General features: G+C 32.3%; 1 protein-coding gene across 1 annotated transcript; it reads left to right on the top strand.

The window, feature by feature from the left end:
- The first annotated feature begins 593 nt into the window (after positions 1-593).
- Positions 594-15,193, top strand: LOC149801684 (potassium channel subfamily K member 18-like). The gene is made up of 4 exons (XM_089954342.1): positions 594-685; positions 4,351-4,646; positions 5,162-5,426; positions 13,864-15,193. Exons 2-4 carry the CDS (start codon positions 4,509-4,511, stop codon positions 14,754-14,756), a joined length of 1,296 nt encoding a protein of 431 aa, XP_089810468.1. The 5' UTR covers positions 594-685; positions 4,351-4,508; the 3' UTR covers positions 14,757-15,193.
- Positions 15,194-19,235: the final 4,042 nt, after the last annotated feature.

Genomic DNA, 19,235 nt, shown 5'->3' with positions numbered 1-19,235 from the left:
ATTCATAATACCACACTGAAAGCACATTTGTAGTGGGTTTATGATCCGAAATTTATAACATATCGACGACTCTATCAACGCAGTTAACAGCTTTAACACACACACACACACACGCGCGCACACACACACACACTTTAATTTGATCAATATAGGCCAAGTCATTAACTTATAAGCGATTATATATGGTGTATATCCCACCTGTTTCCTTCATCCTTTCATCGCTACTGTCTTTTTTCTTATTCTTCTTATTCTTTTCCATCACTCTTGTCTCTCATGCTGTTTCTATTATTATTCCCTTCCACCACCACCCTCTCTCTCTGTTACATCTATTTCACTTTCAGTACCTTCAGTATCTTGTCTCTTTTCTCCTTGCTTTTTTCTTTCATGTAAGAAAAGTGGGAGTTTAAGGTAACATCAATGTTGTAGATTCATATTACATATTTACGGACATATGCTGGGTGAACTGGATTTATCTCTGGTTTCTATCGATTATAGAAAGAGACATTCATAGACAGTCCTCGGGAAACTGACATCATGAATTTTTAATTACTGCTTTATTCAATATTATCGCATGGCTTTATCAACGAGTTAAAAACAGAATACAGGTGGATTGTTTGTTTTATACGCTTGACAACGGTTTTAACTATACACATACATGGAGGATGGACTGAAGTCTGATATATTGGTAAGTTTGCTTAGTTCTCTCTATGTGTGTTTGTGTTAATCATTTTAACATTAAAATTACTATAACTAAGTTACAAAACATGATGCAATGAGTTATTTTCTCGAACTTAGTCGGATAATTTAGTATTTTAATAAAATCAGAATTTGAAAATACAAATGCAAAGTACCGTCGTTAATGGGATGTGTAACCGATTTTCAGGCTTCATGACTTCATTAATAGTGTCAAATATTAAGTTGAATTTTTAAGTGAATTCTTTACGATGCTCTGTTTATCTTCCCGTGTCCTTAATGCACATGATGACGTCATAGTCTTGATGATGTCACCACTTTGTAGTGACATGAGATTAATATGTATCTACTCGCATTTATCCACTTCATGTCAATCATTAGGAAGGAATCTAATTTTTTTGCCCCTTATTTTCCAAGACCGAATTGTCTTGTTCAATCAGACCTCTTGCGTTGCCTTGTGAGGTTTCCGCCAAACCAAGGACTAAATCAGCAATCTACTACATTTGTGGTGCTCTCGCTTTCCTGGAAATGCCACTGTCACCATAAGCTTAAGTAGCTAGTTTGTTGCAGAAACGCTAGCTCTTATGTTTTACATCATTTTTCAAAGAGTTATAAAAAGTAGCGGAAAGTATGTAGAAATCGCAAGACTATGGCCAATAACTCTAGCAATGTTATTAATATCTTTCATTGTTATTTAATTTGGTGCCATAATTTCACGCAAAAAGACTAAATATCATATTAAGACGAGCTGAACCCGGTGTCCAAACTTTAGTGCAGGCCATGGAGACATTGTTACCTTCGTCTCTGGAAATTGGGTTTTCTTTGTATGTCCGAATTCTCACGGAGAAGAATCTTGCAACGTCAACTCTGATGAATAGTAACGATGTAATTCATTATATGTTTATGTAAACTATTTTTATTTCACTCACGCGCTTATTGTTTCTTAACGTTGCATGTATTATGTAATTTGGGCAAGTGGCCTACACTGCCGTAATAAAGACAATCCACATTATTTCACGGAGACACGTGACAGGTATGGATGAAACACACAGACCGATATCTGCACAAAAATCTCTATGGAGATACAATCTGGGCAGGCCAAGACTATCATGTACCATATATCATTATTGGTAGATCGCGCTGCATGAGCTTCCAAAACATATACTCAACCTTTTATATTTATAAAAAGATATTAAAAGTGGGAATATTTTTGAAGTTTCACTAATCATTTTTCACCCTTGATTGATTTCATTAATTTGATACGCTTCGAATTTACCAATCGCGCAGGGAATTCTTCTGCTATGTGATATTGTTGGTTTTAAATTTCAGTTCAAATTAAATATAGGCTATGTGGACATAGATTCAGTTTTAAGCGAGGGTAATTTTAATTTTACGCAAAGACTGGCACCTGTGAATGATTCTAAATAAAGTAATAAGCAAATCACGTGGTCCGTTTTTTGAATAATTAAAGTTTGATTAAAAAGATAATGAAAAGAGGAAAATCATTGTTATGTTCAAGATTATTTTTTACTATGAATCAAAAGCAAAAGTTTCAATTAATTTTATGATAAATGAATCAACAGTACATATATTATCAGCTTTATTTCCGTTTATATTTTCTTCAATACATAACTGCCTACAGCTTCTTTCATATAAAGTTCGTTTATTTCATACGAAATCCTATCAAAGTCTATCATTTCCATCTTGTAGTAAATGTCAAGGTCAGTTTTGCTTATTCTTGTGCCACATTATAATCTGAACATACAATATAACGCAAGTTTCGACAAATATTAAATAAATATTTATATAATATATGTAAGTATACTGGATTTGCCTAATTTCGAGTTCTAACCTAGTAATGGGCAACTCTGACATGTTAGCTACGATTGTATCGAGATTGCCGACTCTGAACAATGTGCCTTTTATCGAATATTTTCATGCATATCGCCTATTTCAAGGTGGCTAGTGTATATTGGTTAATAACATAACTCATGAGATTTCTTTGTCATGCATGTTTGGAAATATCAAACACTCGTCGCTAACAATTAGCCCACCTGGAACTCTTGCACACACAAGCGGCTTTATCATCTATTATTTACATGATTATTACAAGAGACCGATAAATACTGTTTAAATATCGGGTTGTCAAATATTGCTTCGAAGTGAAAACTGGATAACGTAGAAGACCAGACAGACATGTGAATGGGCGCAACATTCCCCTTGTGTTAAGTTAAGACAGTTCTGTTCTTAGCCGCTTAATTTTTTTTAATTTAAAGTCTTTCACCATGACATCTCTCTCTCTCTCTCTCTCTCTCTGTACCATTACATAAATCTTTTTCATAACGGTAATTATTGATATATTGTTGGTAGGTGCAAATAAAAACGAAAAAAAACCCCTCAAATCATATATTTGTTAAACTAAAAATAATGCGATTTCTTTAAAATATCCTATGTTAAATTTTGAATTTTTTCTTATTTTAAAAAATTATTTCTGATATTTTGTTGTAACTGTTCGAGGCAAGCTCAAACTCCTCAAGGGCAAGTTCAATATTCGAACCAACTTTTGTAAAATTTGTGAAGCCATTATACTGTTTAGTGATTCGAACTTAACTATTTTGCACACCGCGCAAGTGGCTGCAAGTAAGATAACTTAGTATAAATATTACTCATCTTTAATAAAATATAATACAATAAAAGTCATTAATTACGTTAATAAAAACTGGCTCCATCTTTGCTTCAGGTACTTACTATGATTAAAAAAAGCATTGCAAGCAAAATTTACGAATCGATTCGACGCCTGCTTTAATTTGAGATTATTGATATTCAGACTTATTTTCATAAGGATATTAACGAATGTAACATACGGGAATGTACATTTTACATAGATTCAGCTTAAAATTAAAGTAATATTCATTTCTATTTTAAGTCTTGCATGTATTGCTGATTTGGAAATGTTGCAGGTCAAACTTCTAATATTAGTAACTTAATAGTGAAAATATATTGTCTACAATAAATATAAAAGCAATTATAGTTTATTTACAAGGAGAGTTTGAAAGTATATTTCAACCGTAAAGTAACTTACATTGCTCTGCAAAACAATAAAAAATATGAGATTGTTCAGTGATCTCCCATTAATGGGAAATAGCGCAGAGCTCAAGCATACCTATCTCCAATATTCGCAAAGCGTGATAGACTGGCATTGGAAGATCGCGCATCTCGATTTGGAAATGTTTTCTTTGATGAACTAATCGTATCGATCTGCAGAAAAAGTGTATACTTATGTATTTACGGCACTTGTGTCTTTTAACTTATTTTTAAAATTGTAAATCTGGCCGCGTCAGAGAGGAATGCCATCATATCCACCAATTGATCAACTGAACACTTTTTAAATGACCACTATTTCCAATTGACGTTTTCTACCCCCCCCCCCAAACAAGATTCCACCAACCCCAAATGAATCAGAAAACCAAAACCCCAAAAGCAAATGTAAACTAAAAATGACGATCATTGTCACAGGGACAAGGGTAGAGATTGAAAGATAGCGGCATTCGCTTGGAGGGAAGGGGAAATGCAAGTAATTTTTTTTAATACTGGGGGTATATTGTTTGGGGACTGTATTTCAGAACATCGCAATGATTTTTTGTTTCTTTTTGTTAGAAAACTGTTTAGATTCAAACGAGTTATGTTGACGTAGAAGCTAAGTGAGATTGTCTCTACCCAAGAGCAGAGAAAACAGAGTTACTTAAAGACACTTCATAGTCAAAGCAGTACAACCAGAAAGTTTAGACCCAGCACTAACGAGAAGAAAGCAGGAAATGGGCTTCAGTCTGTCCCAATGTAAGAAAGTATTTATTTTCTTTCTCTCCCACTTTGGACTATGCATAATTGTGACACTTTACCTGATTGCTGGTGCCTCCATTTTCGAACAGCTGGAAAAGGAGAACGAAGTGAAGGTAAAATACAAAAGTTTAATTTCTTTATCTACTTTTGTAGTTCCCTCTGACAAGAATTATATTCTTGAAGTAAAACTTTTGTATCAAAGAGAGGAATAATATGACTGTTAATACCGAGGAATTTGAAAACTGTAATGCAAAATTTACAGTATGTACTACACAGCATCTACCTGCTAACCTTTGCTTGAAGATTTATTGCTTGCTAAACGTCGGAAATCAAACATTTACACCAAAATAGATAATCTGCTATTCTGTAGAAATAAAAAAAAACAAACCCCGCATCAAATCAGACCTCACATAAGAACATCTGTAATGATCAAAGCAAGTTAGTTTGCAAGTGGCCTTTTAATTTATTGAACTGTAATTAGACTTTGATGCTCCTTTTCAAATACCAATATACACTGATACAATGAAAACCTCATCCTCATCATTAACATGCGTGTTTTTTAAATTTTGTTATTGCTGCGGTTTTGTTCCAACTTTGAACATGTCAAAGAATCTGTTTTTCTTCCCAGGAATGTTTCGATACTTTCAAAGATTACTATGACATGGAAAGAATGACACTGGAAAGTTTAAGGAATGTCATTTACTCTCTTCATCCTGAGAGTGACCGGTCGTTGAAACGGGTTGCGGGTATCCTGGAAACGTTCGGGAGGAATGTAATAGCTATTAAGTATGATGGGAGGGACTGTGCGATATACGGACAACCCGAAGGACCTCAGTATAAGTGGTCATGGCATGGATCTCTCTTGTTCGCTGTAACAGTCGTCTCTACTATTGGTGAGGATCATAATATTTTCTGCTACATTAGTCGTATTAGTCACATTCAAGGAGGGTAAGTAATATTTTAATAATATTTTGAAATTAAATTAGCTTGTAAATTGAGATAAAGGAAACTTAAAAGGAATAGACTTGAATATAAAATATAGTAGAGCAACGCTTAATAACTTCTATGGCCCAAATTCAGATGATTCTGTTCTTTAAAAATTAGTGGAATAAATGACAATGATATTTAATGTTTGACTTTAGTTTAGTATCGGCTCTGACTTTGGATTTTAAATGGCTGACGTATGTTAACCTAACAGATTGAGAGAAATACAAAAATCGAATAAAAGATCAAAACATGGATGATCTATAGCCTAAATGGGCAAAAAATGTGTTCACAAAATGATAAATGAAACCCTTAATCGCAAAGAGGATTTAAAAAAGGCAACTAAACAAGTGAAAATATAAGATTAATAATCAATATAATACACTATTCAGAGAAATGACAATATTCATTGTTAATTAGTTTTTATTAACTTTCAAAAAACGTTTTATACACTTTTATGGATGTTTTCTAAAAATTGTTATTAAGTTTTTTTTAGTTTTGGGAACTCTTTGAAATTGATTAGGATATTTATAACAAATACATGTTCAGTAGTTTAACATAATGGTTTTATATCCGATATCTTTGCAATAAGGAACGGTTGTAGGCAAGGGTACTCTCTCATGCTACATCTTTTATTGTTTTGTGCAGATATACTATTTGATATGGGGTAATATAAATATTAAATGTATAGCAGTAAATAACAAGGAATATATAATTACATAGCTTGAAATCGACACAGCACTTACCATTGACGTCTCTCATTACCTTATCAATCTGCTTTAAATCTATTAGAGTTTGCTTTAAGGTAAATCGTGATGCAACTAAAATAATATAGATAGAAAGTAAAATATAGAATTTGATATCATCATACACCTTAGAAATTAATTTGGCTTGAACATATAACTAGTCTTTTAGGTACAGAGTTTTCGCTATACCTTGACGAAATGAGAGGTATTAATTATAAAAAAAATACATTCCCAAACTCCAATCACTACTTACTCAATTGTCAGTAAGAATATTTACTTTATATCAGTAATCAATATATTAGCACTTTCCAAACTCAATCTTTTGTTGATATTATGTTACCAACACACCTTTTTATATCAGTAACAATAGGAAATAACACAATCTTTTGGATATGAGAACAAGGGGAATTTGATATTTGTTTTTAGCATATCAATTTCCATTGTCTCATAATTTACATTCTATGGGTATGTTTGGGGACAAAGGGAATGTAACGTTTCTTCAATGACATATTTCATTGTTCCCTTAATTCAGATTATATAGGTGTGTTTGGGGACAAGGGGAATTTAACATTACGCCTCCATATTGAAACATTTATACGGGCACGGGAAAAAAGAATGTTAAATATGTTCATAAGAAATTCCGATTTTTAGCTCAGCAAGAATGGATAGCATTTTGTCCCTATCTTGGAAGGCCTCTTCTTTGGACGCTGACAATGCCGTGATGTTTAGGAGGAAGACATCTTTGTTCAAATACAGCGAACGAATCAGTTTAGCAGGAGGATTAGATAGTTTGTTTTAAACAGATGATCTCGAGGAAGGCAAAGTACAAATGAATGGACCCCCTTCTTGACGCCAATTGTAAAATGAATCCATAGGAAATTTATAATAATAATCAGGGTTGGTAAGTTTTAAATCGATGAGTAAATATGCATATGAGAATTGAGTGGCATCGTCTTAAGTACAATTCAGCTGTGGTGTTCCTAATTGTTTAGCCATCACCTGAAAATGAGAATTGTCACTTGGACCTTTAAACAACACGACATAATGAGGATTGAGTCTGATGGTGAGATAGCGTTCTAGTTTGTTGAATAAAGTTTTAGTAATGTAAGTAAGACTGGACTTAAGATAATGTCCTTTCGTGTAAACCAAAGTTTAATTTCTTTGTTCACTTCCCCTGAAATGTCACCCAGGATAAAATGTGTTTCGCTAGAGTCGAAAATGACCATGTCTTCTTCGCAAGGAATCCCATCTGCTAACAAAATGGATTCTCCTTGACTATCTTAGATCAACGTGCAAGGTTTGTAACACCACACGAAACGTGGTGGAGGACGATCGAGCAAAAGTGATTTGTATTTCGATCACACATTTGATAAATCCTTTTTTGTGTGCATGAACCACTGAGTTCAGAAATGAGCAGATTAAAGGCATAGCGAAGATACAGTGCCTACCAACTTTGACGGTCACACCTTTGTTTATCATTTTGAGAGCTACAATTCTCAAATAATTTGAACCATTCTGAAACATTAATAACATAAAACATTTAATGCATGTTTAATATTGCTTAATGTTACCAAAATTACATTTCAAAATAAAAAGGTTAGGTTTCCTTTTCCCATCAGTCATATACATCCTTGACATTGTCAGCCATTTCTTGTTTCCAAGAGTTCCACTCCAGGATGTTCCCAGTTATGTATATTCCTCTTTTCTCAAATCTTTTCGTTTATAAAAACTAACTATACACTTCTTGGTAAGTATGCAGAGTAGTCAGAGCAGTACGAATGCCTTCTTCAGACGAGAGTAGAGAAGTTGTATTTATCACTTCTAACAAAATGAGCTTTTCGGGCACGAACACAGTTTGTTGATCGTGTTTGTGCATGTTCATTTGATAAATTTGTTATAAAGAAGTTTCCGGTAAACGAAGTCCAAAATGCATAAGACACAAATGAGACGTCATCCCAAATTCAAATGGATCGTATCGTCTTGTGGAATAAGTTCTTTTAAAAGTTCATCAATGTCATGATAGGTGTCATTGATTTCTCACACGAATTGGTGTAACATTGATGATAGAAGTCGTGGCGGCATGAATAGTTTTAGAACGTATTCGCAGTTTATCAGTGTATGACCGTATGAGGATTTTCAAAGTAATATGAGTTATGTTGAACGCGCTCTGATTGGTGGAACATCTCAATTCTGCCCTCAGATTATTTACAGAGGCGCGAATATCATCTGTTCCGACAGTTCTCACGTCAAGTTAAGATGTGGACGAACGTAGACTCATCGATCATTATGTCTAGTATGCTCTTCGGTCCTGATCATCTTATTTATGTGAAGACGAGGTGAGCTATCAGGAAGACTACATACACAACTATCTGGAAGAGAATAATGTATGTTCCAATGCAAGGATGAAGGATGCCACAATAGAGTATTGTTCATAGAACTGAGAGTGCGAGGGAAGATCGAGAAGTAAGACAGTAAAGAGGCGCCACCTGTGTTAACCCACTTTGGCTAATCCCTCCAAAGTACGCTTTCAGGGTCACCCAATTTTCTCAGAAGCAGAGATTTCTTCTCAGTCATTACCAAAATATTACGTGTTTTATATTTGTGTATCTCTTTCACATCTAAAATTTAAATCCATCATGTTTGTGTGACTAGTGTGTAAGCACTCAAAATTTCTTGTGTGATTGTATATAAATACATTTGTGTGTATGTGTATGATTTTATCCTCCTTTTTAATCTCCATTTCTTGATGAGAAGTCTTCAAACATTATAATTTCGTTATTTATGAGATTCTAAAGAATATTTGTTAATGTCCTTTGACTGAGTTTGGTTCTTATCTACTTTGTATTGTTTAAATATCACCACATCAGCAGAACAATTTGTATGGATTACAAAACATCTAGCACACATGTTCTGTTTAGCTATTTGTTGAACATGTTTTCAGTATTTATTGATTTTCTAAAACAAACATTTATACAGTTTTTTACCAAGCATTCATTCAATGCTGAAAATGATGATCCCAATATGAAATATTCAGCCGAATCAAAGTATCGAATTCCGTTTAAGAATAAGTTATCTTTCAACTCTGTAATTCATTTAAATACTTAATTGAAAATACCCATCAAAAACGTCCTTCTTAGAATTATTTCATTTGCCAATGACTGATATTTTATCCGATCTGGCTTTTGCAAATTGTTTGCATGTTTTCTTGTTTTGTTTTGCATCCATTTTATCCAGCTTCTTGTAAATGAGATATCTTCTAGTTATTTTCTTCCACCTTGCAAGTTCCATTTGCCATGTTAATTTTAATTCCTGTTTATATTCTTCTTCATCACATCATTACTTCTTTCTCGTAGTCTTTTTTCCAACGTTATTTCTGTAACTTTGTTGTTCTTTGGCAAAACCAAACAGTGATTTTAAAATTGTTTCTCATCCATTTAAATAGTGTAAAATAGCACAAATCATTATGGAATGCGGTAAAGAGTTTTAAAAGTTTGCTCACGTTCAATATTATTTTAATGAATTGTATCAAAATACAATATATTAGAAACATTTGGCCTATAGTTTGCATATTGAAGGATTTGAAGCTACTAAAAACTGGTTAACAATTTACCATGAAAGTATTTGATGATAATAACGGATTTATCAAACATTTGTTATCGATAGATGAAAGACAACATCAAGTTATTAAGCTTCATTTACAAATTAGGAAGCTAATTCCTGATATATTACGATGAACTAGATGGATAACTTATACAAATTTCTATAAATGTACATCAAAAATATTACTACTAATCCGTGGAGCTGCACAAAAAACGTGGAGTTGATTTCTAAGACATTTTTATTTGGAAACAAACGGAAATAAATTGAAACCACCAAATCTAAAACCTACAGCGAAATAACAGTATACCAATTAATTAACTAAAGCTGCTGAGAAAATATAACCAAATGTACAGTGTGAATCAGAAACGAAGTCACCTTTATGAGGAAACAGAGATCTGGGAGGAGACATCTTTTAAGATGTAGGAGAAATACGTGATGATTTAAACAGGAAATATTTACTTTTAAAGTGAAATTGAACATTTAAAACAAGAGAGAAGTTTTAATTGAATTAGAGAGAGGTTATATTGAAAGATTAAATTTAATCGATTGTTTAATTCTCAAAATAAAGAGAATGAAGTTGTTATGTCAAACAGGTTGATGTAGTAATATTCAAAATAAGACGAATGAAGTCAGATGTCGAAATATATGACGAATTGTTATGCATATTTGATTTAATTTATAGTTGATTTAATTTGTTTGATTTGATTAGATTGTTTGTGGGTTTTTGAATCGTTTTATTTTCTTTACATTTCAATGTAATGTAATTTTGCTTACTAGGAATTTGATATTTTCCAGAAAATTCAGTTTGAATTGAATCTTCCCATAAATACCTAATACTAGAAAAACTGTTTCTATTTTTAACTTAGTTCCTGGCCTTGATTGAGGGTCATTTAAACAACTTTTTTTTGGAGTAAAATGATTGGTTCTAATCAAGGACATACAGGGGCTACTTGATCCTCTATTTCGCAATTAGGCATATCCAAAATTGCGAAATACTTAGTATTAATAGTGATGTTGAGAGAGAGAGAGAGAGAGAGAGAGAGAGAGAGAGAGATAGAGATCAGATTCTGGGCTTTTAAACACTTGATGTCAAGTTTATTCTTCTGTTGTGACCAGTATTGAAATGTTGAGTTTTTGAGTTATTTGTTTATTTTTCTTCAGATTATTTGGACTCTAAAAGATTATTTCGTAGAATTATTGAACAAGGACATTTCTTGAAACTTTTATTTGGATTTCCAAGACCGAAAGATTAATTACTGTGCTTCTTCAAGGAACTTCAACACAGTACAAGTTACAGCATACGTCATCGCCTTCTATGTTGAATTTTTCGCCGGGACTCGAACTTAAATCATTACAAGATTTTATTATTAGGACTTCAAAAATTTTATTCGTGGATTATTCTTGGATTATTTTTAGATTTGATTCTTAAAACCGTAAGTTCATATTTTTTCCACTTTTCCATTACTTTTCCAGGGAAATAAATTATTATATTTTTAAAGTTTGTTTTTTCACTCTTTCTTGTGTTACTGTTTATATGAGCCTAAACACGTAACATAAGAAAATGTATAAAGCTAACAAAATACCAGAAAAGCAAAAAAAAAAAAAAAAAAAAAAAAAAAAAACAAACAAAAAAACAAACGAAGAGGCAAATGCAAGGCTAAATTAAACGAGGTAATGCATACTTCTCAAAACAAAAGGTCACAAATGGCTGGCTTTTTACGTGAGTTGGCTGATTATGTCGGTTCGCTAATAATCAGGTTAGATAGCTTGTTGTTTGCATTGTTAATAAACTCTTTAGCTTGTCATCAAACGATTAAAAACATAATTGTAAACGTGTATTGACTTGATCATTATCTATATTTTTTAAATTATGAATTGTGGGCAGAACCGATGCGCTTATAATACTCTTCCCATTTTCATGCTTTGTGTCTCGATAACTACGATGTAAGATCCTACTTTCTTCTCTCATGTTTTTTCTTGTTTTAGTCTTTACTCCGTATCCCACTTTCCTTATATGTTCTGTCAAATTCTTATATATTGTTTTCACCTGCTGGTATTATATTCATTGCCAAGTTGGTTGTTATGGCAGTTTGTATTTCTAAATTTAATTATCTGATTGCTTTTATAAAATTGCTATTTTACCTAATAATGCTACATGTTTTCGTCATCATATCAATTGGTAAGAACAAGTACCATCGCTGATCATTGACACAGTTTAGTATAGGTTTGGAATCTTAAATATAGTGCAGAAATTCTATTTGAATGTTTGCATCTGAATCATAACCAAGATCGCCTAAAGTTAGTTTCTTGTAACAATTTCTTACAGTGTCATGTACATTGGAAACATACTGTGGTACATATTCTTTATGGTACATGAAATACGTATCACAAAAGACCCGATACTTCGATTTCCCCTCTTCTGTTAGTCAGATACAATCTTATTGATAATTGTAAACCCATCCTATATTTTTTTAGAATGCTTTTGGCTAGGCTTCAGTGTAGTAAATGTTAGATTTATTTTGTTTGCATCTGGCATGTTTTGTATAAGTATTCAAACGTGCCTTCAGCTGTTCAAGCTCCATGCTTATAATGTTATTTGCAGCTTATGTAGGTTATCGGAAGCATTAATGCACAGTTTAATGGTCTTCAACTAATTAACAATCAAATATTTTTTTTTTTGTTCATTTGTTTGTGCAATATCTCTGTTAACTATAGCAATGAAATATTATGAAGAACAAGAAAACTGCTTGCAATTCTTGTAAAAATTATTTGGTCCATGATATATTTATGTATGTTCTATCTTTTAAATCACGACTATATGTAATGACTTATAATGTCACTACTTATATAATACTAATTATATAAAGTATTTTTTCTACAAGAAATTTTAACAATAATTAAACGGAAAGAGAGCAAGCTCTCCGCTTAGCTCAGCTTGCTGGTTTAGCGTTCATTGTAAGACCTTTTCTTTAAGTTTTCATAATTTAATTAGTTAATTACAATTGTTATTTAAGTTTTGAAATTAAAACGTTACCTTCTGCAATCTGGTTGTTTCTTATGCAATAAATTATCCCTTTCTGGATTACATTGCATAAACATAAACATAGACTGTTATGCTCGTTGTATAAGATAGTTAGATAGACGTTCTATCCTCTAATCATTACAGAAACGGGTTTTGATATTTAATAATAATGTGTATTGTTGGGTTTCGCTATATTCCCTATATTGTTCGTTGCTTTGGTAGTATATAATAAAAAAAATATTAAGGAGGCATAGGGCTTTAAAATCTATTACACGGTGATGTGGAATTCCCACTAACAACTACTCCCAAAGAAAAAGATGGTACGGTGGCCACAGAGTTAACAAATAATTTGATAGAGTAACCTAGGTTTTTAAAATAAGGAAATTGGTATAGGTATGTGAAATAAAAGACTCTAGAGTGTTTCCTTCTTTGCATCTTAGCTAGACCACTAGTTCAAAAAGGTGCTTAAAGAAAGTAAAATGTAAGGCAACAATCACCAGAATCTACTCAGGTCTTTGGATCCACTCGGGGCATTCAACTATTCCGTTTCATCTAGTTTGTTTCAATGCGTTTGGAGTAATCTCGCTTAAAAACAAGTGAGACGGATAGAAAACTCAAAACCAAAATGGATCCCTTCCATTTGTGTGGTGTATGAATTAATTCAAGCATTAGCCCCGATTGTTTTATCATCAAAGCCAATATTAAAAATATGAAATAGAGACATCCAATGACTTTTGACACTGAAAATGACCTTATAAACAATTTTACAGCTTCATATGAAAAACAAATAGAAAAGCTGAAAACTTTCTTTTATATGTTGTGTAGTTAGATGATATTTATTTGAAAGAACTGGTAAAAGTCTAAATATAAAATGTATAAGTTAGTTTGACCTATGAAAGAAGTGTCCCAACTAGAATATAATCTGTATTAGTTTAGTCAGACTTTAATGGAGAAAAACTCTCATTTCCTTCCTTGCAGGATATGGGCACATCGCGCCTAAAACACAATGGGGCCGAATAATCTGCATCCCGTACGCCATAATCGGTATTCCTCTCACTATGCTCTTTTTGGCTTCCGTCGGGAACATTCTAGCCAACATGTTTCGATTCATGTATAATCGGGTCATATACTGTGGATGTCGCAAAAGGAAGGAGAAGAAACCCAACATAAAGAAACAAGTGCATAATCAGTCGAACGATACAGTGCCTGAAGGAATATCACAGAGAGCCATAAATTCAAGTGTGCAGATTTTTCAGCCGACCGATAGCACACATTTCAGAATTCATACGAGAAAGCAGGCTGTGGCAAACGACAGAACGAACATTGACACAAGTCTAACATCTATGGATGCCAGAGAGCTTAGAATCCTTGATCCGGTCTCAAACCTAGAAGTAGCACACCAACCTAAGGGAAAGGCTAATATCTACCCAAATGATCCCAAAATGATGATGCAGGATGACATGCGACAGAGAAATAAGATCATACAAGAGGAGCAGTTTCTGTTAGCTGATGACAACGAAAGTGACGAGGAAGAATCGGACCATAGTGTCCCACTCACTGTGACTGTTCTTATAATAATTTCTTACATTTTCTTTGGCGCTTTTCTTTTTGGCGTTTGGAGAGACTGGGACATACTACAAGCAACTTACTTCTGTTTCATTAGTCTCAGCACCATTGGATTTGGAGATCTGGTTCCAGGAACAGACTTCAGCTTGCCTTCTGCACACACGGAGTTAGTCTTTGGATCAATCTACATCATTTGCGGACTAGCTTTGATTTCCATGGGTTTTGCTCTAATGCAGGAAGAATTCTTGGATAAGACCACATGGATTGGAAGGAAGCTAGGAGTAGTCCAGGACCATGAAGAGTGATATTTTCGCAGCTTTAAAGTATTCAGTACATTCGTCTATGATCGCAAACTAGTTTTTCGTATTTAATAATGGCCTTTCGTAGCAACCATTGCGGCTGGGTTGATTTTTGCTGATGTTTCTATGTCTATTGCATATCACAAGCTTTGTGGCTGCGACACTATTTAATTTGCTTGCCATGACCTTCTACTATTGAAGACCTTGTAATAAGTATCAAACTTCTGGACTGTCTTTATCGGTTAATCAAAATTTTCCTTTATCCACAGATCACTGCAGCTGCGCACTTAGTACATAATTTAGAATATTAGAACAATAACAAATGTGATCTTCTTCGACGTTTTCAGTGAATATCAATTCAGATTTTGACGTAGCCGAACAGCGATGTTTTGGCAAGGTATGAAAGGCGTTGAGTAAATGATAATAAAATGTAGTCCTCTCGAGCGATTTTTTAAAATTTATTCTAACACTAACAACAATATCTATAATGATTGTTCTTTGTTACTATCGAACTATATGAAATAACTCACTGACAGGTATTGATTATTTACTACTTTTAGAAATAAAATATTTCTTCTTCTCAGAACTCGCAATTCAATGAAACCAATGGATATCAAACGATATTAAACGTGTTGGTACTATGAGAGTATATACATCATGTACAACCAAGGCCTCTAATATGCAATCACTCTCATTCCTACCCAGCCGTGTCCCCGAGTGGCCATGTGGTCTAAAGCGCTCACCGTTCCGGATCACTGCCATCTCACCTCTATCTGCGTGGGTTCGAATCCAAGGCTCGGCCAGCGTGGGTACGTGGGAAAGTCTGCCAGTAGCTTCTCGTGGGTCGGTGGTTCTTCCCTGGGTTTTCCAGCGTTCGCCCGTTAGCACACCAGTAATCGATAAAAACGATGTATTTAATAAACGATAATTAACAATATTTGTCTGATAATCACCATCTTCATCATCATCATCATCAAAGTGAATTTTTAATAAAGTTTCTCAGTCTGTATATATATATATATATATATATATATATATATATATATATATATATATATATATATATATATATATATATATATATATATATATATATATATATATATATATATATATATATATATATATATATATATATATATATATATATATGTGGTTTATAAATTTTTTCGTGAAGACTGTGGATTTTCACAATTGGTTACACAACATATTATGATATTAGTGATAATATTTTAAATACATTTTTGATTTATGAGAAAAAAGAAACCAGAGTGAAGTAGTCATTTAGTTCTCATATTCCGCTTAAACGCTCAGCCTTTTCATTACCAATACCTGCAAAATCTCCACTTGAGGTCTGGTTCTCTAATTTTTAAAAAATAAAATTCTTTCCAGATAAACTGATAGATATTAGATTCCTTTCATTGCCTTGGTAAACTAAAGTTCTTCTGGATTATAAAGGGAGAAGATTTTGTTTTAAAGAATATAAATGTTATAGAATTAGACTTTATATAAATTTTCCGTAAATTAAATTAATTAATAATATGCACAAGTCTGCAAGTAATACAGTAATTTATTTCTAATTTGTTTCTGTATTACCATACAGCATACATTCGTGGTCAATTAATTTAGTTTTATTGATATTATACACTCGTGATATTTTATCATTGTACTAATATTGTAAAATTCGTAATAAAACGAAGCTAGCTGTTTACAAACATGTTCAATATCTTTCTCTTACTAGCTTTGATTTTGAGAACCTGTTCCATTCTGCTTCGGATCACAATGCCAATATAGGTTATTCTAGTTATTCTGGATATTTACCTGCTGAAGAGAAACAAAATAAATATATAACTTGTGTGCATCTATGTTTTCTCTGGAGGCGTTTTTCTAGTTGAACATTTACTAATTGGTTCCATGTTCCATGAGATCAATTATCACGTGGACTTCTTTGATCCTGCAATAAGCAATGGTGATCTGTGTAGAAATTATTACTAATCTGAATGTGCTTTTGTTTGTTCGTCAAATAAATATTTCTTTACTTCATTAAATTGTTGCTTCATTTTAAAACCCTTTATGTGCAACAACCTTGGTAATCCTTCCTGTGTAAACATAATTTTATCCATTGCGTACTTTGTATGATCAGTTTCTGTGCACAGTATAAACCAATAATCTCATTCTTTGTGTACCAACGATTATATTTAGTATGTTAGTAGCTTCATAAATATTTCTCTCTCTTGTAATGTTCTGTATAGTATCCCTTTACATTACAAAGCATGTAGTGAAATAAAAAAATAAGTAAAAAACCGAATTATCTAACAAACTATGTAAATTAAATATACATAACACTAACTGCACTGGTGGGTAACAAAGCAATTGGTTTAAAAGCAACATCAACTGGAAATTTAGCGTTTCGGTACCCATGCAATAAATGGGTTTGTATTAGCTCAAACTATCACCTCATATTTGTTTCTAATGTGATCGCAAATGATCGATCTTAAGGAAGAGAGCAGATACAATGGAAAATGAGCTGTCACTATCTGGAAATTAAGTAGTATTTGAAAATAATTTCCTTATTCCATAAATTGTACGGCATCATTACCAGTCTTCAGCTCCGCATCTTAAAGTTCTATGTTGTTTCACTAATAATACTGTGCTTTATTTTATTTACACTCACTTATGTTTTTAACTGCAAATCTTTGAATATCAAGAAAATGGCGCAACATCTAACTTAAAAGTCTCATCACTACCAAAGGATGTTGTTTCATTTTTTAACAACCATTCTACGTAAATTGTTTACATCTTAATTATTTGCATCTCGTTTGACCTTGAAAGTAAATTACAAAGGACTATCATGAATGTATTAGCTCATAATCTATGAATTACCACCTGTAAATATAGTTCGTGTGAAATAGTCACCAGATTGTATTTATTACAATGCTGTGCTGGGTCAAGACGTGGTTGTTTTCCCTTTCCTGAGGAGTTAAATAGTATTCATAAGCCGCCAATGTTTTACCTAATTTTTTGACATTTCTTCGCTATCTTTTCTAGATTATTTCATATTTTTACCCAATGTAAACAACAACAATAACTAAATGCACATATTTCATAATTTATCGAAAGGCTGGTAAAAATCACGATGTATAGGTTGTCCAGGAATATCTAGAACACTTATATATATATATATATATATATATATATATATATATATATATATATATATATATATATATATATATATACACAACGATCTAACAACACCCAGATTATTATTATTATTATTACTATTATTATTATCATTATTTGTTCATAATATAATAATTTACATGCTTCATTTCAGGTTCTCTATTGATTTTGAATGACTAAGAAACATTATAAATAATCATAATTAGTCCAAGATAAAATAGAATTTCACTTTTTGATTTCAATATTCAGATTTAAACAATTTTACATACTCATGATTTATTTATATGAATATAATGATTCTGTAAAATACGTTTAGCTGTACTTAAATTGTATTCAGTAAAAACGTGAAGGAATATAGTAAAATCCAAAGCAGTAACTATCGTTTGTGGTTCTATATAACCAGGCAATAAACCTAACAAACAATGTTTGCTATTCAAACACCTTTGTTATATATTGCAAAACAATGCATTAATTATTGCAAGAATAGTTGTTGTATTTTCAAAATAACTAAATATACTTTCAGATATTTAGCTTTTTATCTGATTTATTGACAAGTGGATTAAACTTGCTCACTCACCCGTTTAGATTTTCTCGAAGTTTACTTTTTATTCCAATGCTCCTTATTCCACTTAATGTTTGATGCAGTTGTAAATATATCTACGCATACTTTTATGAATAATTTATCTTAATCAGTTCTTTCATTTTAATACCAAAGACTTTTTATCTCCTCCAATATTACCGTTCTCTGATTTTGCTATAAACTTTTGCTCAATGTTTTGAAATATGTTTTTGTTCCTTTTACCGTTTATCTAATTTGTTAACGTTTCATTGTCCTTGTACAAAACTTTATTACCAATGTAGTTTTAGAATATATTTGTATTCAATTTTTAAAATTAATAAAGTTGAATCATTTATCAATTTTATTTTGTCACTTCAGTTAGCAATCAATTAGACGTAGCTAATTGTACAGTTAACTGTATAGCCAATTGTATAGCTAATTGTATAGCTAATTGTATAGGTTTAATCATATTTTCACCCATACTAAATCTACTTTTGTTTTCATATATTTTATTTGTTAGTTCTGTTCAGTCCTTCTCTGTTCCAACTGCAGGGCAGTATTAGTGGTAGAAGTTATCTTCTCCTCTAATTTTACCTCAAAACTTTACAGACTTGTGAAATTATTAGCTAGTCTTAAATCTTAACTGCTGGTGTATTATGTTATAAAATTTGCCCTTAACTGATATAACAATCAATGTAAAATACAGTCAATTGATTTAGTACTTTCTTTACTCTTTTTATGTC

This window comes from Sinohyriopsis cumingii, chromosome 4, assembly GCF_028554795.1.
Source record: "Sinohyriopsis cumingii isolate HCF-2022 chromosome 4, ASM2855479v2, whole genome shotgun sequence".
NCBI classification, from domain to species: domain Eukaryota; kingdom Metazoa; phylum Mollusca; class Bivalvia; order Unionida; family Unionidae; genus Sinohyriopsis; species Sinohyriopsis cumingii.
The sequence above is the reverse complement of the archived record's forward strand: the minus strand, read 5'-3'. Positions and strand labels throughout refer to the sequence as shown.

Excerpts from the sequence above, each read along its gene's own strand:
- LOC149801684 (XM_089954342.1), top strand. The coding sequence starts at position 4,509 with ATGGGCTTCAGTCTGTCCCAATGTAAGAAAGTATTTATTTTCTTTCTC. Across the intron at positions 4,647-5,161 it reads AAAAGGAGAACGAAGTGAAG|GAATGTTTCGATACTTTCAA; the intron begins GTAAAATACAAA and ends TTTTCTTCCCAG. Across the intron at positions 5,427-13,863 it reads AACAGTCGTCTCTACTATTG|GATATGGGCACATCGCGCCT; the intron begins GTGAGGATCATA and ends CCTTCCTTGCAG.